We start from the raw sequence: 23067 nt of genomic DNA, 5'->3' as shown, positions 1-23067 counted from the left end.
GTTGCTACCATAGGCCTATTACTGTAAAATGGTTAACTGTAAGTTTTGTTTTCGAATGGTAAAACTATAGTGTTGTGTATAACTATAGTTTTTGTCATTTCCATATATATATACCAATTTCTAGCAGCGCCAACTTCCGGTATAACAAGTCCATAAAGTTTCTTTAGAACCTCACGTTTTAAAATTTGTTGGTAATGTGCGGGATGTTTATGACGTTAACTGTTTATCGTAGGAACTATTCATGTCACGTCACGGTGTCTTACTCACTCAGTGGGTGCATCCGGATATTACAGACATTGTATGACTACTTAAAAAAGATGGTTTTATTCTCTTATTTATCGCCGAGTTATAGCTTAGCTTGTCGTGTACAGTATTGACGAATAACAGATAATAATCAGACATCAATTCAGCAAGGGCAAGCAAAATAATCTTGTTCTTTTCTTAATATTGTATAAAGGTACAGCAGATATCATATTATACACAGTACGCGATAGTCAAGTAATGACTAAAACCTCAGTTGTGAATGTGGAAAATTGTGTAGCTGATGAAGAAAGCCGTCTGGCTAAAACACTGAAAGATATTTGTGACGAGAATGGGAAGGAAAGAGATTCCGTTAAAGCAGCTGAAATCTTCCATGAACTGGGAGTACTTTACCAAAGAAAGTCTGAAATGTCGCCGAGCAAAAATTGTCTGATACAAAGTGCTGCTTTAATAAACGCTACAGTAGCAAGAGAACCAGAAAACAAAACTTTCACAAAAGATTTGAAGGACAGTACGAAACGAAATAACTCTATACTCCGATTTTGAACACATTATACTGCTTGAAGATAATGTTCAGCACCAAATTGACTATTCTGAGATCCTGGAGCAGTTTCGCTGGTTTTCACTCATTTTCCTCATCATTCTCATCAACTTACAAGAAACCATTATTCCCAGTGTTGCCATTCCAAGTTTAAATGATTACACAAATGACTGAAACAATGACTGACTGAAATGACTGAAATGACTGAAATGACTGAAATGACTGATGCTGCATCAGACCAGATGAAATACTGGATAATGTTTGTTTTTTCGAGCAAAATTTTAATTTAGTCATAGTTATAAATAAGCAAGTATGTGTTAAACAGTACGCAACATCCTAGGCTGTCTTGCTTAGAAATTTAAAACAATTGGTCAAGTAATTAGCTTAAACATTAGTAAGATGACCACTGGTGCTAACATTCTTGAGAGTAATCATTTTACTGAAGAGGAAACTTATTTGAGGGAAGATTTAAGAAAAAATTGTAATGAAAATGGCGAAGAAGTCGACCCAAAGCTGGCAGCGGAAATATTTCATAAGCTGGGATTGTTGTATCAAGACAAAGGTAATAAGTTACAAAACAAAATCTGTCTCTTACAAAGTGCTACCTTGTTGAACGCAGCAGTAGCGCGACAGCCAAGCAATGAGAAATTCCGGTCTGATTTGGAGGCCTTCTGTTTCAACGTTCTAAGTACTGCTGGGGTCAAGAAACAAAATGCTGATTTACTAAAACTTTCAAACAAAACTGCCAAGGAAATAAAATATATGAGGAAAATAGTTCTGCGCAAAATGAGAAAGAATATTTCTCGGTTTACTGTTTTCAAACCAAAGCGTCGCCAAGAGCAGAACTTCATTAAAAGAATGGAAAGCATTCAAAAAACTATTGGCCAGATGTACACAAAGATTATGAAAAACGTTTTTAACGAATGCATAAAACTTTTTGAAGGACTACCTTGTAAATTTGCCATAGCAGGTTTAGGTTCGTTGGCTCGAAACGAAATAACTCCATACTCCGATTTTGAACACATTATACTGCTTGAAAATGGAATTGAAGATCACGAAAACTATTCTAAAATTCATGAGCAGTTTCGCTGGTTTTCACTCATTTTCCTCATCATTCTCATCAACTTACAAGAAACGATTATTCCCAGTGTTGCCATTCCAAGTTTAAATGATTACACAACTCCAGGTAGTAATTGGTTTTATGACGCTTATACCACACGAGGCATTACTTTGGATGGACTTATGGCTCATGCTTGCAAAAATCCACTTGGAAGATCATTTGAAACAAAAGATAAACCGTGGATTACTGAACTCATTCAACCAGTTAATAGGATGCTGGAATACTTAAAACCCGATGTCAGTCTAAAGAACGGTTATCATCTGGGTGAGATACTTTTGCAGAGTTGCTACGTAAGTGGGGATAAAGATGTTTATGAGCAATTTAAAACTGGAGTAAATAGAATGACAAAAGAAAACAAACTGTCGTCTCACTCGCAAATGATGCAGGAACTCGATGAAGACTTAAAAAACTTTGACGCATTTACTGACTTAATGCACATGCGAGAAACTACTCAATGTAATATTAAAAGAGTTATTTACAGAAGCGTCACTCTCTTTGTTTCAGCGTTGGGCAGAATGTATAACATCGACGAAGCTTCGTCATTTTCTATCATAATAGGCCTTAAAGAAAACAAAATTATAGAAGATGAAATTACAGATGAATTGAATATGGCAGTGGCAGTTGCTTGCAAAGTTCGACTCAGTAGATACATGGAACAAAAGTCTCAGAAAGATCACTTAGAATCAGATGCAACTGATGAAGATCACGTCAGCTTCCAGTTGACGAAATATGTCAAAATGGAACAGATTGTGCGGTACTTTGTCACCGCACTGTCCTTGCAGAAAATTATTCGGGGCTTGAATTATTTAAAACTTCCAGATAATCTCGTCTTCGACACAAAACCTTTGCTGCAATACATGGTCGCGTACAAGCTCGGATATTACGATTATGTTATTTTGCAATGGAGAATGGAGCAAAACTGTCCATCATTTTCTGACGTAGTTTGGATCAAGTATTATGTCGGACGCGCCCATTTAAGAAAAAAGTCTTGGCAAAAGGCTCTAAAAGTTTTCAAAGCTATTAAAACGGAAAATGGAGATTTGAAGAATGCCATTTCTGCAAACATTAATGAAGCTGAAAAACTTTGTCGGGGAAATGCTGAAGGAGCTTTATTGTCGATCCCTGCGCAATCCTTTGCTGTCACTCTTGTCCATCAGTCCTGGTGAATAGCTTTAATCTCTGGTAATACAATGTAAGTTATACAAAAACAAATGAGGAATGTGTGTGTTCATCGAAACTTGAAAATAAAGATTCTCAAATTAACGGACTATAAGGCCTAAAAGCTTGATTTGCAATGCAACCTAGTAGTTGACTTTTGTATACGTGCACAGCTAAGCTGTCCTTATAAACGACTTGTGTTTTATCGGTGCACAATTGTATGTACAAAATTAAATAACACATTATTCCCACTGTAGAGTGGAAAAAATATGTAACAAATATATAGTTTTGGAAATAATTTGACTATTGTTTCAATTCGTGACAGTCGTGTTGTATAGATTTTAAACTTGAGAGCATCAGTGGTTGGGAAAAGCTGTAAAAAGGTCAAGACGAGAATGGATATCCCAGGCAAGCATTCGTTCTCACAACAAGTGTCCAGTCTTTGGGAACAATCAGTTGGCATCCCCATCTAATACAGTCATAAGAGTGCGCAGGCGTCGAATAAGTGAGGCGTAACGAGATCGTACAAAGACTTAGCCTACGTTCAGTAAAACTCGACTTAACTTAGACTGCCGACTTAATATTTGATACTTTTCAGTTTTGATGCATCGAGCTTTGTTTCCGCATTAATTTAACTTTTTTGTACTGCCATTGAGCCGATAAAATGTATTACTTTAATAAAAACGAACATTAGCCTGTGCTGTGGTGTAAATCTTATACAACTCCGTCTAAAATTACCACAGTTACAAAGTGACAAAAAGGTGGCTTAGAAAATATTTTATACAGTAATTCTGGTCGTTCAACTATAAATAGGAATGTATTCATCTTATAAAACTGTTTTTCGCCAAAAGTTATTGCTCATAATTAATTGCATAAATACGAAAGTATCATCTATATTCTATATATAGTTTCAGCATACAATTGAGCAAGAAAGTATAAAACAATCAAACCGGATATTGAAATCGCTGAGATTAAGAACGCCAAATTAGTTATGCGTTTATATTGTACGTAAACATAGAAGGGTATAAGTAATACAGCTTACTTTATAGGAAATAATCGGCTTTCCTGGCAAAGTGAATTCTTACAAAACGTAGCAAGCTATCATTTATTTAAGAGCAGAGGTAGTTTGAGATCGGAGTGATAATTTTGATACTCTTATTTAAGCTATAAAAGTGATTTTGAAGCGTTTTTTTTATAAAAGTATCTATAACAATTAAAGTAACTGCATTTAGTAGAATTTTAAGTGGCTATATTGCACTCCTAGATTTTAATTTAGCCACAGTTATGAATATGCATAAATATGTTAAACAGTACGGAACATACCTAGGCTGTCTTGCTTAAAAATTTAAAACAGTTGGTCAAGTAATCATCTTAAACACCAATAAGATGACCACTAGTGCTAACATTCATTTCACCGAAGAAGAAACTTATTTGAGGGAAAGTTTAAGAATAACTTGTGATGGAAATGGCAGAGAAATCGACCCAAAGCTGGCAGCGGAAATATTCCATAAACTGGGATTGTTGTATCAAGACAAAGGTAATAAGTTACAAAACAAAATCTGTCTCATACAAAGTGCTACCTTGTTGAACGCAGCAGTAGCGCGACAGCCAAGCAATTAGAAATTCCGGTCGGATTTGGAGGTCTTCTGTTTCAACGTTCTAATTGTATTTTTTACATAAAAATAGAGTTATAAGTGGTGTATTTTATTTTGTTATTTCACTTATGCAAATTTTGTTTTCGGTACTGGTTTGCTAATTTATTTTTTCTTTGGATGACTGGAAAATGTGCGTGTTGCTACCATATTACTGTAAAATGGTTAACTGTAAGTTTTGTTTTCGAATGGTAACACTATAGTGTAATGTATAACTATAGTTTTTGTTATTTCCATATATACATCAATTTCTAGCAGCGCCAACTTCCGGTATAACAAGTCCATAAAGTTTCTTTAGAACCTCACGTTTTAAAATGTGTTGGTAATGTGCGGGATGTTTATGACGTTAACTGTTTATCGTAGGAACTATTCATGTCACGTCACGGTGTCTTACTCACTCAGTGGGTGCATCCGGATATTACAGACAGAGTATGACTACTTAAAAAAGACGGTTTTATTCTCTTATTTATCGCCGAGTTATAGCTTAGCTTGTCGTGTACAGTATTGACGAATAACAGATAATAATCAGAAAACAATTCAGCAACGGCAAGCAAAATAATCTTGTTCTTTTCTTAATATTGTATAAAGGTACAGCAGATATCATATTATACACAGTACGCGGTAGTCAAATTATGATTAAAACGTCAACTGTTAATGTGGAAAATTGTGTAGCTGATGAAGAAAGCCGTCTGGCTAAAACACTGAAAGATATTTGTGACGAGAATGGGAAGGAAAAAGATTCCGTTAAAGCAGCTGAAATCTTCCACGAACTGGGAATACTTTACCAAAGAAAGGCTGAAATCTCCCACAGCAAAATTTGTCTGATACAAAGTGCTGCTTTATTAAACGCTGCAGTAGCAAGAGAACCAGAAAACAAAACTTTCACAAAAGATTTGAGGGATTTTTGTTCTTATGTTTTAAATAAAGCTCAAGTGAAAAATCAGGGATATGATCTCGTCGAAATCTCAAACAAAATAGCCAAAAAAGTGACGACGCTTAGAAAAATTGTCTTGAAAATTTTAGAAATATCTGCTTCAGGAAAAAGCGTTGTAAAACAAGTCAAAAAGAATCAACGACAAATTAGCCAAAAATATATCAATGTTATGCATGAACTTTTTCAAACTTGCATAAGTATATTTGAAGGACTACCTTGTAAATTTGCCATAGCAGGTTTAGGTTCGCTGGCTCGAAACGAAATAACTCCATACTCCGATTTTGAACACATTATATTGCTTGAAAATGGAATTGAAGATGACGAAAACTATTCTGAAACCCAGGAACAGTTTCGCTGGTTTTCACTCATTTTCCTCATCATTCTCATCAACTTGCAAGAAACGATTATTCCTAGTGTTGCCATTCCAAGTTTAAATGATTACACAACTCCAGGTGGTAATTGGTTTTATGACGCTTATACCACACGAGGCATTACTTTGGATGGACTTATGGCCCATGCTTGCAAAAATCCACTTGGAAGAACATTTGAGACAAAAGATAAACCGTGGATTACTGAACTTATCAAACCAGTTAATAAGATGCTGGAATATTTAAAATCCGATGTCAGTCTTAAGAACGGTTATCATCTTGATCAGATACTTCTGCAGAGTTGCTACGTAAGTGGAGATAAGGGCTTATATGAACAATTCGTAGAAGCTGTGAGACGAAAAAAGAAAGAAAACAAATTCTCAACGCAATGTCAGGTGATGCAAGGACTGAATGAAGACTTAAAAAACTTTGACGCATTTACTGATCTAATGCGCATGCGTGAAACAACTCAATGTAATATCAAAAGAGTTATTTACAGAAGCGTCACTCTGTTCATTTCTGCCTTAGGAAGAATGTATAATATCGACGAAGCTTCGTCATTTTCTGTGGTTAAAAGCCTTAAAGGAAAGCAAATTATTGATCACGAAACTGCAGAAAAACTAAAATTAGCAGTGGCAGTTGCTTGCAAAGTTCGACTCAGTAGATACATGGAGTACAAGTCTCAACATGATTACGTTAATTGTATGGATCGTCAGGTTACCGTTCTGTTGAAAAAATATGCAAAAATGGAAGATATTGTCCAGTATTTCGTCATAGCGCTTGCCTTGCAGAAAGTTCTTCGAAATCTGGACCCATCGTCACTCCCAGCTAAGCTAACATTCAGTTTCCAGCCGTACATGAAATACATGGTTGCATACAAACTCGGATACTACGATTACATCACGGAAGATTGGAAAAGGGACCAAGTAACTATGGGAGACCCTTGGGGAAAATATTACGTTGCCCGTTCCCTAGTTAAAATGCTATCCTACAAGGAAGCCTTAAACATTTTGAAGTCTGTGGACACAACTGACAAAACCTTGTCTTCAGCTGTTCGTGTGGATATCGGATTTTGCCAAAAAAGTAGGAATCTTACTCGAACATTGACTCCCAGACATTTTCTTAAACACGGAACTTAACTTTCCTACGATGAATACCTGCGGGTGTCAAAACTCGACCATCCCCAGATTTTTCCAACAAGTTCGAGTCCAAATTGTGATATAAAACGATTACTTACAATGCTTGGTAATAAATCAAAGTTAAAATGATAAAATCAAATGTATTTGTTAAAAAAAGCTCACCTCACAAATTTCATCACGCATCACATATAGGATCGTTGCACGATGATACGGTTGCTTAGAATGCAGCAGCAGAGTTTAGGACAAATTTGGGCTTTGCTCAGCGACATTTGGTTTAAAAAATCGACGTGTTGATAAATTATCTTTTACCCTGTAAAATCGGTGAGCAAACTTAAGAAGTTAAAGACACATTTACTAACGGATCAATCCTAAACGTTCTCATAAAAACAAGAGTGTTATTGGTGACCTATGGTTAAGCGTTACACGAGATAAATGTTTCTAATGGCTATGTTATATAACTAAAATGCTATGACTACTACTACTACTAAAGTGCTATGACTAAAATAGCTCATACTAAGAGATTACCCACCGAATTTATATTATACAGTTTTGTACAGCTCTCTTTTCAATCAGCATGTTAAAAAGCAAGTCAATGTTTGTCCAACAATCTTTTATCAACCAAATGCTATTAAATGACCTCAAATGCGACGTAACTTTACTTATGCTGAATGGAACAAATAGGTTATAACGCCCAGTCTCCTCTAATTTGCCCTTTTTGGACTTCACCATTTTCTTTTTATACTAAAAACTCATCACACAAAAATAACAATGATTGTGCTTTTATTACATATTCATTTGTTTTGCGATCATAGCAAAGCATTGATCAGTTAATGATAGCATTTTCGGAATAATATAAGATTCAGTCTCTGTTTACATAAATAAGTTCTTCAAGCAAAGATGGAACTTGGTATTCAGTTTTTTTTTATTACGGACTTAGATAAGGAAAAAGGAAAATAAAACTTTAATGTCGATTTTATTGCAATTAAAATTATATTGTAATTAACGCAAAACATTGGAAAGTTTGTCAAAACATTTCCATATATTAAGATTCAATTTCCGTTTATGAGTTACATGCAGCCGAGTAAAGAGCTTTCTATCGAATTTATTCCTCATTGTGGATATGGATACGGAGAAGGATATTGGGAAGGTTAAGGAGAAGGAACAGAAGAAGGAACCGGTGAAGGTACTGGAGAAGAAACAGGGGAAGGAACAGCAAAAGGATAAGGAGAGGTATAAAAAGATGGATAGGCAGAAGGCTAAGGAAAATGATACGGAGAAGGATATGGGGAAGGATAAAGACAAGGATAGGGAGAAGCTCAAGGATAACGAGAAGGTGGATCGTTAGAAGCAGCAGGATAAGGAGAAGGCTGCGGAACGGAAGAAGGAACAGGCCCCGGGGCAGGAGAAGGAACAGGAGAAGGAACAGGAGAAGGAACAGGAGAAGGGACAGGAGAAGGGACAGGAGAAGGGACAGGAGAAGGAATAGGTTGCGAAACGGAAGAAGGAACAGGCTGCGGATAAGGAAAAGGACCTGGAAATACATCTTCTATTGGCTTGCGACCGTCACAGAAGAAACAAGTTTTTTGGCAATTTACAAGCATGTATTCCATGTTAACACATCTTTTGTTATATCGAAATGTCTTGCACTCTTCATCCTTTTGTTTATCTACACAAGTTCCTGGAGCTGTTAAAAAATTAAAACGGTTAACGATATTTTTTAATTCTAGTTTACATTAGGTTATTCATGTCTTGGATTCATGCATTTTACTTAAGGTTTTGTATTTTGCATATTTCAAAAATCTTCAGTTTAAAAAAATACTTAAAATCGTTTCAAGATAAGGAATTAAAATTCCAAAAATTTTCTTCAATTCTTAAATCTTTAAATTGAAATACCGCCTTCCCCGTATTAAGCAATGCTATTTTCTACAATGTCGCTAAACACTGTAACGTAATCATTTCTGAAAGAGCATGGCCACTTACTCGGTGTGCATTGATAACATGAATACGGACAAATCTTCCATAGGTCCATGTTTCCTTTGCAATATCCCTTTCATGCCAACACGGGACAACTTAAGCGTTTGTCGACGCAATCATTGGCTGGAACGTTAAAAAAATAAGTAAAATCAATAAAAGCCTTATTTTTCAATAACTGCATAAAACCGTATTGCAAGTTTTTTATTCTTCTAAAATTACTTACGGCCTTCGACCTGTTGTGAGTTTGCAATTAGCGTGAAGGCAAATGCAAGAATAACACCGTAGGCAAAAAACAGATTCATCTTTGTTACTACGTTACAAATGCAATCCAGAATAAAAACCTATTTTAGCTGTTAGAAATAAGCAAAAATTGTTTGTGTTTTCCCTCCAAAACACATGCACACGTTCAAATGCTTCACAATTAGTAACAGCAATTTCACATAAGTTTTGGCTACGATGTGGCACTGGTAATGCCTTAGTTGACAGAATTGTATGCTTAGCTTTAACTGTTTGGGTACTTAAGTCAGGAAATATGACAGGAAAATCTGCAGGAAAGAAATGAAAACAAGGAACGTTATATTTCCTTTACATAGGCTTGAACGTAAAGAATTCGTGACAAAACTTAACACGCTATCACAGACTTTGAAGAAATCTTTTATCAAAACTTTGGCAAAGGGTTTTAAGTTTTTTGAAACGTCAAACGCTTATACTTTTTCATAAAACCTTTTGCTTATGCTGTCAGAAAAACGCTTGATAAAGGTCATCTATGTATAGCTTAGTTGTACATGGTTGTTGATCATGGTTGCTAGCTTATATGCTACCGATACCTATAACCTTAGTTACATAACAGTAAACAAAAGCCTCGTAGTTGAAGACTTTTTGTTTGATTAACTATGAGAAAGTTCATGTTTGCAAATACAGTTGATGATCAATTGAATGCTGTTTAATACACCTCCTTCCATACAGCAACTTATACTTTGTACCAAATTGATATGACAACCGAGCCTGTTTTCCACCTACAACAACGTTGGCTTTCGTCTCCTCCGTTGCCCAGTAGGCTACTGCGCAGCTGTCTACTACCGCAACAGACAAACCAATCATATTGACAATTGACAGTGTCATATATCGTGTTCGAGTTTCCAAATTGTTTGAAAAACTATAATTTTGGAATTGCGCCAAAAATTAACTGCAGCCAACATAGATAGGTTAGTAGTTATATAAACAGAAATAAATAACTATGTTGTACAGATTGGCAATCATTTGTGTAAAATTATAACCGCGAGATGGTTCCGCTGCCTAACAAATCTACGTTTGTAAACAAATCACCTTTAATTAAGAGCTCCGCGAAAAGCATAGTTGTAAAACCGTCCTGTTTTTGTCCGCCCAATTTGCTTTGGGTGTTGTTTTCCGTCTTGCCATCAGTTTTGGATGCAATAAACCTCGTTTTTATAAGTTCCACAAGCTGGCGTAGTCAGTGTGTTTTGGTACGAGCACGCCGTGTTTGTGCCGCAAGTTGCTACTGTATTTCAATGTTCTTGGTGTAGTCTATGTGGGTTGCAATACCGACGACGGTTCGACTATCCCTATAAGTTCAGTTGGTATGATGTGTTTTAGGTGAAAATTTGTGTGGATAGTTGCATCCGCAACCTACTTTTAAGTACCTGATTTTCACAGGTCCAAAACGCCTTCTGAACACACGATATTTACCGTAAACCTTTTTGCTAAAGAATAATTAAGTAATTTGCATGGCAGACAAACACATTCGCACCCTTCTGTACACCGAAAGTGTTTTGATTCGTATACGACTTATACATAATACCGTACGTGTAGCCAACGTATTGCATGAACAGAAAAAAATTAACGTTTGGTTTCGCAATATTATGATATCATTTTACCCATTTCGTAAATGTATAATTTCCGGTAGTAATACAAACGCATTTCTAGTCATTTTTCTGTAATAATGGTAATCGAAAAGGTCTATAGAAAACAGCAATTCATTTATTATTACCAAATTTATGAAAATGTTCATTCTGCTGCTTTGCGAGGCAAGAAGCATTAAAGGTTAAATATCAGTTGTAAGCTCGAGATATTTCTAATGATTAATAGCCGTATATAACATATAGAAGTGACTTGTAGATGGCTTTACCACACATCTTTTTCAAGATGTAAAGACAACATTTTAGGAAATTGTGTGACATCGCAAAATTCGAAAGCCATCGAGTTTCATCGAAGAATATTTTTGGATTCTATGTAAAGGAGTGAAGTTTTGTGACAAACTCTTTGCGTTGAAACATATGACAAGGAAATAGATCGTTGCTCGCTGTCACTTGTTTGCAAAAGATTTTCTTGCCACATTTCCTTGTGTTTGAAGCAGGCAGTTTAGCAGCAAACAGCAGTTCTATATCGTAGCTAAAAGTTTTACGCAATATTGCTTTCAAGTTTTGTGCTAGCTGTGAAACAGTTTGGAAAGTTCGCATGTGTTTCCCGTAAAAAATAACGTAACTGTTCACTTTCAAAGGTTTACCTAAGTTTCTGTTCTTGAGCACTGTACTCTGTGACGAAATACCGAAAAAATGAAACTGTCGTTTGCTTGCGGCGTTCTCCTTGCATTTGCCTGCGCGCAAATTTCAAACTCAGAAGAAGTTGAAGGACGTAAGTAATTTATTGAACAAATATCTGAAGAACGTTTTCGTGCGGTTCTTCAAAAATAAAGTTTTTTCTCGATTTTGTTCATCAAACATTAGCTAACACCTGTGTCGACAAGGATATCAGATGTCCTGTGTGGGCAGTAAACGGATACTGTGGGACAGACGAAAGGATGGGGAAAGCTTGCCCGTACTCATGTTTTAAATGCACACCAAGTAGGTATTTAAACAAAAGGTTATTTCTTAGAAACTTTGTGGCAGGCGTTTATTTAGGATTTTTAAATCGAAGAATTTAAAAAGAAATTTGGATTTTAGGCTTAAAATGCTCCTTTACAAGAATTGATATGTAGAAGCACTTAATGTATATTTACTGTAATTGAAAGAGCATAAAATAAGACAAATTACCAAATGTATTTTATATAAGCTAAGTATAAAAATTAATCAAGAAGATATCAAATAATTCTAATCTTTCACCAGCTCCAGGAACTTGTAAAGATAAACTCGCCGAAAGCAAATGTGAAGCATTTAGAGGTTCTGGCGAATGTAATACCATGGAATACATGCTGGAGAACTGTCAAAAGACCTGTTTGTTTTGCGACGGCCGCAAACAGATAACAAGTGACCTTCTTGGACCTCCTCATCCTTATCTTTCTCCTTATCCTTCTGCTGTTCCTTCTCCTGTTCCTTCTCCTGTTCCTTCTCCTGTTCCTTCTCCATATTCTTCTCCGTATCCTTCTCCGTATCCTTCTCCGTAATGAGGAAGAAATTGGATGGAAATCTGTATATTCGGCTGCATGTAACTTATAGACGGAAACTGAATCGTAATACATGGAAAATGTTTTAACAAACTGAAGAATTTTTTGCGCTCATGATAATATAACTTTGAATCTATAATAAACTGGTTATTGAAATTTCTGTGTGATGAACGTTTATGAAATTTGGTTCATTCAAACAAAATAAAGTTTGAAGTATATAAGCATTGATTAGATTTTTGCTACACAAAAATTAGAATTGTTTGTATCTTTTTCTGTTAAACACACTGTTAAATCCTGACAGCTATTGTATATATTTAAGCCCAGTATATTCAACAGTTAAATTCATTTATTTTATAGAAACATACAAAGTATTTTACTGCTTTAGATCAATATACATTTGGTTTGAAGATGGTGCAAAATCATTCCATTTCGGGACATGAAAAATGAGCAAAAAATGACTTTTATTTATTGGGAATTTATCCGCATTTCCCACAACAATTCTCAAACGTTGGACAAATAATGAAACAATTAAAATAAATAAAATATATAAATAAAATGAAAGGCTTCACCTTCAGCGCATGTCGTATATTTATTTTCAAGAAATTTGGCATCCGGTTTATGACTTAAAGATTATGAAACCATCCGTTTTCAAGACTTTTCTCTTCATTTATCTAGGCACCCTTTGAAACTTATAAACACTCGCGGTACCTAAGTGAAAGAGAAATTTTCAAGGAATCAAATGTCCGATTCCCTTATCAGGTTATACCAACAACTCTAAAAACGGAATTCTCAGTTCCTTTGCTTGGCGCTGAGCAGTTACGAATTTGTAAAGTGTATTGTGCTAAATTGTACTTGAGCGTATATGGAGACCTCATTGAGATGTGACTGGTATTGCCAAAGCGAACAGGACCTCCAAATAGATCATGATTGTTGCTTTGTGAACTCATGGGCACTTATAATGAGTATCGTTAAACCGGGCAACGAAAATTGTCTTAGGCTCATGTATATAATCAGTATGCAATGCAACGCAAGAGTGATGAGTTAGCCAATTTTATGAATTTAACAACCAAGGTTACATTTTGGTTGCAAGCTGTCGAAAGTAGACGAATGCAGTGTATATGTATACTGTTTACTATAGCAGGCTATAAACGTAACAAGTACGTAACAGATGCATACAGTCAACGCATTTCGTGAACTGTAATACTTGATTGAAGTTTCATTTCGCAATAATATGACACTGAATATTTCGCAAATCGAATTTCTGGTGTTAATGAAAATGCGTTTCATGCGATCTTAAATCAATTATCAATGAACATCGAGGAGCTCTATTTTGCTAGAAGCTGTATTTACCATAACACACATGCATAAAGATGATCTACGTCTGATGCGCTGAGAGATAAAAAGTCTTGAACTACGTCAAAGGTTAGATAGCAGTCGTAAGTAAAGCTCAAAATGGCACTTGAAATGAGCAACATGTATATATTAACATATGACTGGCTTATAGGTGTAATATGTAAATATGTAAAGCATTATTTTGACGTTTGACAGATGTAATTCATTAAACGTTCTTGGACTTAATAGACTTGGCAAACCCCTACTTAGGAAATATGAAATTTTTGACCACATTATTTTTTTACGGTAATTTACTGCTGAAGTTATGTAGAAACATACGGTTTTAACAATAACAACGTTTTCACCCATATTTATGCAAAGTCCTAATCTTGCGCCGTTTTATTTCTGTTTATTTGGACCAGAATTTTCTAAATTCTCGTTCGCTTGCCAAGCTTTTTATTGATGATTTCGATTTCTATGTCAACCAGCTTCAATTTTCTAAAATAAGCAACACTTAATCGAGAAATGACAACAGCGAAGAAAGTGATAAATGATTATATACAGGCTATAACAAAGTCTTAAAGCTTATTGTAAATTTTGCTTCAGAACTTATATAACCAAGATTTTCCTTGGCCAGGAAACTCCCCGCTTTTACAGCTAGTCGATTAGCCGGTTTCTGCTCGCTTATCTTTTATGAGCATTCCTTTAATAAAAACAAACGTCTTTCTTGTATTAAAATCAAACATAGACTGAATTAACTCTTCTACAACAAACCACAGCGTAATCAATTAATTATCGTTAGGTTGTGAGATTGGAAATTGCGGGCAGCGTAACATACCTCGGGGGGAGTTGTGGGTAAAGGAGTAAGCCGTGTATGTGTGTAGAAAACTTACTAACAATAAAAGGAGTCACAAGTGACATATCGATGAATTACTAATACTATATAAAAGCGCAGTCACACATTACTGCCACAACAATACGGGTGAAATACATCTTAATATTAATCTAAAAACACATCGTGGAATATACATCTAACTATACAACTAAAAACGTATCAATGTGCAGTGCTACATTAACACACCTGTCAGCATGGTTAATATACAAAAAATTACCATACGTGAAATTTGGTGACACTTATACGTAAAACAAAAATACAATTGTTGCAGTTATGCAAGCCATAATGCCGCTCCTGATGGTATCACCACTGTTGCAGCCATCTGTAAAAGCAATAAGATTTATGCATACAATTCTAAAACGTGGATAAATTTATTTAATAAAGATTTTTCAGTTTTTGTATGAGATTTAAAATCATTTAAATTATATTTAACGTTTTGTAAACGAAAAAATTCTGATTTACCAGTATCACAAGTTGAAATACAAGCACTGTCTTCTCCTAAAATAAAACAAAAATCTCGATCCTCCACAGAACAGCCGCGACTTATGACAGTTTGGTTCCTATCGGAAGCTGCACAAGGATAATAATTAACATGCCTTGTTCTATCTGGAATTGTTCAGTACTTCTTGTGCTAGTGCTATATAATGACTAAAATTTTAAGTAAATTTACTTACTTATATTCCAAGTATCACAATATTTGTGGCCTGCAGGACAATTATTGAGATATTTGCTTGAGATATTGGACAGATTGTTACAACCATTTTCTCCAGAATCCGAAGAATACGCGCACTGATAACACTTTATTCTTTCTGTTTAAACAAAGTTTTATCGATTTAAATCGTTTTTTTTTTCACTACTTATTTTATAATTTTACGGTACTTTGTATTGCGTGTTCACCTGAAGCCAATTGAGATTGATGGTCTTCTACGCTGTCATCGTTACAACCATCTAAAATGTTGCATCCATCCAAAGAAACGGTTATTAGATAAAGTTATATTGCAAAACCGTTAACAACGATATATAGTAGTTTACTAGTAACAGCATAAGTTTTTTTTATCTTATGTTGAACAAGTTTCTAAATTAATTTAACAAGTTAGATATATCATATACCGCTGTTGCAAGTGGAAGTACATCCGATAGAACCCAGATAGCTGTAGCAATTATAACTCCTTGAAGTGTCTGTACAGGCTCGACTTATTCCTGTTGTTTTGTTTCCGTCGAAATTGTAACCAACTAAAACCAATTAACTAACTGAATCATTAAAACGACTGTATAATTCGTGATAAAAGTAACGTATTACTAAAATATGAACGAAAAATGACCATAGGTTGATGTTAGGCAATGTATCCTTCCATTGTCGCAACTTGTAAGTGACAAGTTGTTCGCAGATGGTCGTTTGCAATCATCATCACCGACGCTAATTCCGTCTATAGTTTGGTATCTACATTGGTAACACTTCGCTGGCTGTGCTTTTAAAGAGATAAGCTATATTAGGCAATAATCTAATTTTGTTATATACTCTTTCACATCTACATACACCTTCATCTCTTAATAGCATCAGTTTAAATACATACAGGCGGGTTTTGTGGTCGTAGTTTGTGGTTGGAGGGGGAGTTTGTCGTCATTGCAGTTGTCTGAGGTATAGCAGCGAAATTGGAGCAAACAGTGGAAAACTTTAACTAACTTATTAAAAAAAGTAAATTGCTCTGAACGATTTTATCGGACATAAATTTTGTAAAACAAACTTTTAAAAAATTCAGAAATACTTGAAATTACCAAATAAGTATATTACCTGTGCTGCAGGCTTTATAACAAAAAGTAGATCCTTGTTCCTGGATGCAAGTATTGACAGCCGCCGTTGAACACCCACGTCCTATGAGCCAATTTGTTCCTACACACCATGTTCAAAAGTACATCTTAAAGTGTTTTACAAACAAACCTTACTAAAATAGAATTAAAATAGGATTTTATTAAAACCATCAATTGAAGAATTTCATTTCTGTGATGCAGACAACCTTTTAAATAACGAGTTACGCAGTAATCGTAACCGACGGGACAAGATTTTAAAAATTCTTCTGTGATGTTTCCTCCTTCACAACCGTTCGTGAATCGGTATCCACAATCGTAGCACTCTATTGAAGCAACTGTAAAACACTTTGTTACGTTCTGTTTGATGTAACCTAATAAGTTGCCAGTATATATTGAAAATACTAACACCATTAAACTTAATTTTGAATACCTTTAGTAACAAATATCCCAAACATCAGACATGTGAACGCAGCTGAAAATTTTTCCATGTCCAGTTTTGGTCTATATCCAAGCGTCACACAATCGCCTTATAACGGTCACAACATTGTGATATCATAGTATAGATAGTATGTAGATTTACTTGAAAGTAAAAAAAGGTTTAAAGCTATTTTTAAGAGCGACTGTCACCTTTGTCACATAAAAGAATTCCAGCTACATGCGAAAACGGTAAAAGTAAAATTAAATTTTTAATATAAGCTTATGCTTTGTACTTTACAACAAGGAAATAAAATTTGGAACAGATGTAATGTTGTTACTCGGTTCGGCATTTCGTTCACTTACCGTATGTGCATAAAACCAACAGAGACAGATGATGTTTGCTGTCGTCGTAAAACTACTAACCAAACCTTCTTCATCAAACTTTGTAATATTAAAAAGCGTGTTTGTTTAGGGGAGAGCGGGGTCGGTTGAATTAGTGAGTGGTGCCCCGAGAATATTGCACGTGATTTACCATACGTAGTGTCTTTCCTTATCTTGCCGAACTTTGAAGCAGCGCAAAAAAGAACCAGATCCAAAAGGTTTAAGAATGCTTATGAACAAGCACACCAGATTTTGACCTGTTTGGCAGTTTCATTATTTCTTTTTCTGAATATAAGACTTAACAAATAAATTGTGACTATAAGTTTTTATTGTAGTTTATGAAGTGGTCGGATCCGTTTTAGTTTGATTGAATCTTGTTAAGATGAGATATACAGTAGGTTACTAGCAACAGCATAAATATTTTATCTTATGTTGAACAAGTTTTAAGTTATATCACATACCGCTGTTACAAGTGGAAGTACAAATATAATAGAACCCAAATAGCCGAAGCAGTTATGATCCGTTGGAGTGTCAGTGCAGATTCCATTTATTATTATGCCATGTTTTCTTTTAAATCGTAACCAACTAAAAGCAGAACATGAAATGTTTAAAACGATAGTAAAATTAGTGACAAAAGTAACGTATCAATAAAATATGAAACAAAAATGACCATAGGTTGATGTTCGGATAATGTTTAAAACGTGTGACCAGAACATGCGACACACGAATGCATTTCAAAAGGAATCATTTTGGTAAACACGCACAAGTATGATTGGTTAAAACTAAGATGCAAAAATAAACATTGTGGTAATGTTTTTTATGAAATTACGTCATGCAAACAAAAATTATAATTAGTACGCAGGAAAATTAGCAGGAAATATCAGGAATATAATCAGGATATTATTATATATTATTATCATATTATCAGGAAAATGTTTCATTGAAACAGCAAGCGCCTGATGAAAATTTTCCGTTTGTTGGGGTTATAAGGTGCTCGGTGGGGACCGGTTGTGACAACGATCAGCAAATGCTATCAACGACATGTGTTGATTTCCTGGACGAGGTGGCGGCTCACAGTATCTTCGTCTTCTTCATAAAAGGAAAGACTTTATGAATAAGACGGTGGTTGGCAGAATATCGGCGGTTATTTTACCAAATATGAAACTTTTCGCATGGTTTCAATGTGTCTGACTGGAGAGGAGAAGATGGATGTTGTTGATGAATCCCCATATCACTGCAAAGGTTTGTGAACTGAAGAGAAAACGCCGATAAAGAATTGAGCTTGAATGTTCAGAAGGTGCATTCAAAACTTTATGTTTGAGATGCTGGCAAAGTTAACCGCAATATACTGTGGGCTATATGCCATTGAGCTGTGATTGCTGTAACATGGTAAGCTGGTAAAGGTGTCTCGCGTATCTTGTTTGAGTTTAGACGTCTTGTGAGATGGATTCTGGTGTCAAGGAGTTAACTGGAGGAAGATGTACACGTTGCACTATCTGTAACTCGATAGTAAAGTTGCGGTTGGTTTCAATGAATTTCGAACGTAAGGTTTCTTGCTGACTTGTAAGATTTAACAAAATGAACTCCTCTGGTGACGAATAACTTTCGCAAATTGGAAAATTTAAAAAAGATTTGTGCGTCACGTGTCGGCCATCATGAGCGATACATATTGCGCAATAATAGAAGTTAGTTGCTTTACGTAATCAGAATATTCCATATTTCCATGACGAAAATTACGTCATGAATTGGTAGTAACGAATAGTTGCTAACAGATTTAGGCCTAAGTGAAAATAAAAAAGATATAAAATTATCTTTAAGACCGTCTTCCTTACATGAAAGAATTCTGAACAAAGGTATTGTGACGTAGTTTGCGACATTCCGTTCATTTATTGCATGTACAGACAGCGAACGGATACAGCAGATGTTTGCTGATCGCAAAATATCCAACCAAGCTTTTGTTTAATACTTGGTAATATTTTATGGGGTGTTTACGTATACGTATAGATTCAAGGCGTTGCTTCCTGTCACACAGTGAGGAATTTTTTTATGTCGGATCTGTTCTATCTGTGGTTCGAGCGCTGGCAGCGTAACATACCGCGGGGGGAGTTGTGGGTAAAGCGTAAACCGTGTACGTGTGTAGAAAACTTACTAACAATAAAAAGAGTAACAAGTGACATATCGATGAATTACTAATACTACATAAACACGCAGTGACATATTATGGCCACAACAATACGGGTGAAATACATCTTAATAAAAATCTGGAAATACATCGTGGAATATACATCTAACTATACAACTAAAAACGTCTCAATGTGCAGTGCTACATTAACACGCCTGTCAGCGTGGTTAATATACAAACAATTTTCAAACGTGAAATTTGGTGACACTTATACGTTAAGCAAAAATACAATTGTTGCAGTTATGCAAGCCATAATGCCGCTCCTGATGGTATCACCACTGTTGCAGCCATCTGTAAAAGCAGTAAGATTAACTCACACAATTCTAAAACGTGGATATATTTATTTAATAAAGATTGTTCAGTTTTTGTATGAAATTTAAAACCATTTAAATTATATTTAACGTTTTGTAAACGAAAAAATTCTGATTTACCAGTATCACAAGTTGAAATACACGCACTGTCTCCTCCTAAAATAAAACAAAAATCTCGATCCTCCACAGAACAGCCGCGACTTATGACAGTTTGGTTCCTTGCGGAAGCTGCAATAATTAACATGCCTTGTTCTATCTGGAATTGTTCAGTATAATTCTTGTGCTAGTGCTATTTAATGACTGAAATTTTAAGTAAATTTACTTACTTATATTCCAAGTATCACAATATTTGTGGCCTGCAGGACACTTATTGAGATATTTGCTTGAGATATTGGACAGATTGTTACAACCATTTTCTCCAGAATCCGAGGAATATGCGCATTGATAACACTTTATTCTTTCTGTTTAAACAAAGTTTTATCGATTTAAATCGATTTTTTCACTACTTATTTCATAATTTACGGTACTTTGTATTGCCTGTTCACCTGAAGCCGATTGGGATTGATGGTCTTCTACGCTGTCGTCGTTACAACCGTCTAAAATGTTGCATCCATCCAATTAAGGAAACGGTTATAAGATAAAGTTAGATTGCAAAACTATTAACAACGATATACGGTAGTTTATTATAGCAACAGCATAAATATTTTTTCTTATGTTTAACAAGTTTTAAGTTATATCACGTACCGTTGTTGCAAGTGGAAGTACAACCAATATAGCCGAAATAGCTATAGCAATTATAATCCGTTGGAGTGTCTGAACAACGTCGACTTATTCCTGTTGTTTTGTTGCCGCTGTAATCGTAACCAACTAAAAGCAAATCATAAAATGTTTAAAGTGAAAATATAATGCGTGAAAAAAACACAAGTTTATTAAACATATGAAACCAAAATGACCCAAGGTTGATGTTAGGCAATGCATGCTTCCACCGTAGCAACTTGTAAGTGACAAGTTGTTCGCAGATGGTCGTTTGCAATCATCATCACCGACGCCAACTCCGTTTATAGTTTGGTATCCACATTGGAAGCATTTCACTGCTTGAGCTTTTGAAGAGATAAGCTATATTAGGCAATAATCTAATTTTGTTAAATACTCTTTCACATCTTCATAAACCTTCACCTCTAACTAGCATTAGTTTAAATACATACAGGCAGGTTTTGTGGTCGTAGTTTGTGACGGGAAAACGATTTCCTCGTCATTGCAGTTGTCTGTGGTACAGCAGCGAAATTTGAGCTAACATTTCAAAACTTTAACTAACTTATCAACAAAAGTAAATTGCTCTGACCGATCTTCATGGAACATAAATTTGGTAAAACAAACTTTTAAAAAAATCAGAAATACTTGAAATTACCAAATAAGTATATTACCTGTGCTGCAGGTTTTATAACAAACAGTATATCCTTGTTCCTGGGTGCAAGCATTGACAGCCGCCGTTGAACATCCACGTTGAACATCATCCTTCAGGATTGCGTCTATACACCGTGTTCAAAAGCATAAGTTAAAATGTTTTACAAACAAATGATAATAAAATAAAGTTTTATTAAAACCAATAATTCAAGAATTCTGTTTTAATCATGCAAAGTACCTTTACGGTAACGCGTCAAGCAATAATCGTAACCGACGGGACAAGTTTTTAAAAATTCTTCTGTGACTCCTTTGCAGTCGTTCAGAAACGAGTTTGTGCAATGATAACAGTCTATTGAAGCAACTGTAAAATATCTTGTAAAATTTTGTTTTTTCTAACCTATATATTAAATTGCCAATATGCTACGTATATTATCCACATTAAACTAAATTTTAATTACCTTTAGTAACAAATATCCCAAAAATCAGACATGTGAACGCAGCTGAAAATTTTTCCATGTCTAGTTTTGGTCTATCCAAACGTCACACAATCGCCTTATAACGGTCGCAACACTGTGATATCATATAAGACATATATAGTACAGATACTATGTAGATTTACGCGAAAGTAAAAAAAGGTTTAAAGCTATTTTTAAGAGCGACTGTCACCTTTGTCACATAAAAGAATTCCAGCTACATGCGAAAACGATAATAGTAAATTTAAATTTTTAATATAAGCTTGTGCTTTGTGCTTTAAGATAGGAAAATAAAATTTCGAACAGATGTAATATTACTCGATTCGGCATTTCCTTCACTTACCGTATGTGCATAAAACTAACGGAGACAGTTGATGTTTGCTGTCGTCGTAAAACCACTAACCAAGCTTTTTTCATTAAACTTTGTAATATTTCATGGCGTGTTTATTTAGGGGAGAGCGGGGTTAATTGAATCAGTGAGTGCTGCTCCATGACTTTTGAGCAAGAACACCAGATTTTGACCTGTTTTGGCAGTTTGAATGGTTTCATTTTCTGCGTACAAGACTTAATGAGTATTTTGTGACTATATACGTTTTCATTGTAGTTTATGAAGTGGTCGGATCCGTTTTAGTTTGATTGAATCTTGTTAGGTGAAATATTTGGTAAAGTTACTCTAAAACGCGTCTTGCGGTTCAATAAATCATGTGAATCAGCCATATTTGAATTGTCCAATATTTGCAAGATATGCGGAAAACATTTTACGAACAGTTAAGTGAAGAGGACTGGGTGAAGTGCATGAGACTATATATTATAACGTGTGGGCTCACAAATTAGGTATAAATGATGATAAACTTGTCTGCAATTGCTGCACGCCATGATAAGCAAACTAGTTTTGTGGAATGGTAGTTTAATTTCCAGAAGCGTGTCCTGTTCGTTTGTTTTCAAGCTATTTGATTGTTGTTGGAAATAAAACATTACTTTCACAATCTACGCACGTAGTAATTCAATACAACATGATAAAGAACAAAACCACAACATACTAAATTGCCAATATACTACGTATACTATCCACATTAAACTAGATTTTAATTACCTTTAGTAACAAATATCCCAAACATCAGACAGAAAAACACAGCTGAAAACTGTTTCATGTCCAGTTTTGGTCTATATCCAAGCGTCACACAATCGCCTTGATTCGGTTACAACATTTGAATGTTTTATAGACTTATGTCAAAGTAAAAATGGTTTAAAGCTATTTTTAAGGGCGACTATTTGCCTTCGTTACATAAAAGGATTCTGAACAGATGTATTTTCAT

At 35.1% G+C, this 23067-nt stretch overlaps 4 protein-coding genes and 1 long non-coding RNA gene across 5 annotated transcripts; 2 read left to right on the top strand and 3 right to left on the bottom strand.

Annotated features, from left to right (window-relative positions):
* Nucleotides 1–357: 357 nt before the first annotated feature.
* On the top strand, nt 358–3780 carry LOC143463227 (uncharacterized). The gene is made up of 2 exons (XM_076961652.1): nt 358–3114; nt 3419–3780. The coding sequence occupies exon 1, from the start codon at nt 1202–1204 to the stop codon at nt 3086–3088; it is 1887 nt and encodes a 628-aa protein (XP_076817767.1). The 5' UTR covers nt 358–1201; the 3' UTR covers nt 3089–3114; nt 3419–3780.
* A 4895-nt stretch (nt 3781–8675) lies between these two features.
* LOC143463278 (uncharacterized) lies at nt 8676–9551 on the bottom strand. The gene is made up of 3 exons (XR_013118281.1): nt 9371–9551; nt 9154–9270; nt 8676–8857 (listed from the first exon to the last, which is right to left on the bottom strand). It is a non-coding gene; the product is annotated as an uncharacterized LOC143463278 (long non-coding RNA).
* Nucleotides 9552–11642: 2091 nt separating this feature from the next.
* LOC143463275 (uncharacterized) lies at nt 11643–12703 on the top strand. The gene is made up of 3 exons (XM_076961717.1): nt 11643–11799; nt 11892–12008; nt 12270–12703. Exons 1-3 carry the CDS (start codon nt 11721–11723, stop codon nt 12545–12547), a joined length of 474 nt encoding a protein of 157 aa, XP_076817832.1. The 5' UTR covers nt 11643–11720; the 3' UTR covers nt 12548–12703.
* Nucleotides 12704–14418: 1715 nt separating this feature from the next.
* Nucleotides 14419–17138, bottom strand: LOC143463252 (uncharacterized). Its single transcript, XM_076961689.1, has 10 exons — nt 17014–17138; nt 16790–16918; nt 16567–16665; nt 16349–16408; nt 16097–16243; nt 15885–16007; nt 15672–15722; nt 15449–15583; nt 15237–15344; nt 14419–15096 (listed from the first exon to the last, which is right to left on the bottom strand). The coding sequence occupies exons 1-10, from the start codon at nt 17069–17071 to the stop codon at nt 15014–15016; spliced, it is 993 nt and encodes a 330-aa protein (XP_076817804.1). The 5' UTR covers nt 17072–17138; the 3' UTR covers nt 14419–15013.
* An 804-nt stretch (nt 17139–17942) lies between these two features.
* On the bottom strand, nt 17943–22990 carry LOC143463251 (uncharacterized). The gene is made up of 11 exons (XM_076961688.1): nt 22845–22990; nt 21737–21848; nt 21517–21639; nt 21299–21403; nt 21080–21139; nt 20828–20974; nt 20619–20741; nt 20420–20470; nt 20201–20335; nt 19995–20102; nt 17943–19854 (listed from the first exon to the last, which is right to left on the bottom strand). Exons 2-11 carry the CDS (start codon nt 21792–21794, stop codon nt 19772–19774), a joined length of 993 nt encoding a protein of 330 aa, XP_076817803.1. The 5' UTR covers nt 21795–21848; nt 22845–22990; the 3' UTR covers nt 17943–19771.
* Between the last annotated feature and the right edge of the window lie 77 nt (nt 22991–23067).

Source organism: Clavelina lepadiformis, chromosome 6 (genome assembly GCF_947623445.1).
Source record: "Clavelina lepadiformis chromosome 6, kaClaLepa1.1, whole genome shotgun sequence".
Taxonomy (NCBI): Eukaryota; Metazoa; Chordata; class Ascidiacea; order Aplousobranchia; family Clavelinidae; genus Clavelina; species Clavelina lepadiformis.
The sequence above is the reverse complement of the archived record's forward strand: the minus strand, read 5'-3'. Positions and strand labels throughout refer to the sequence as shown.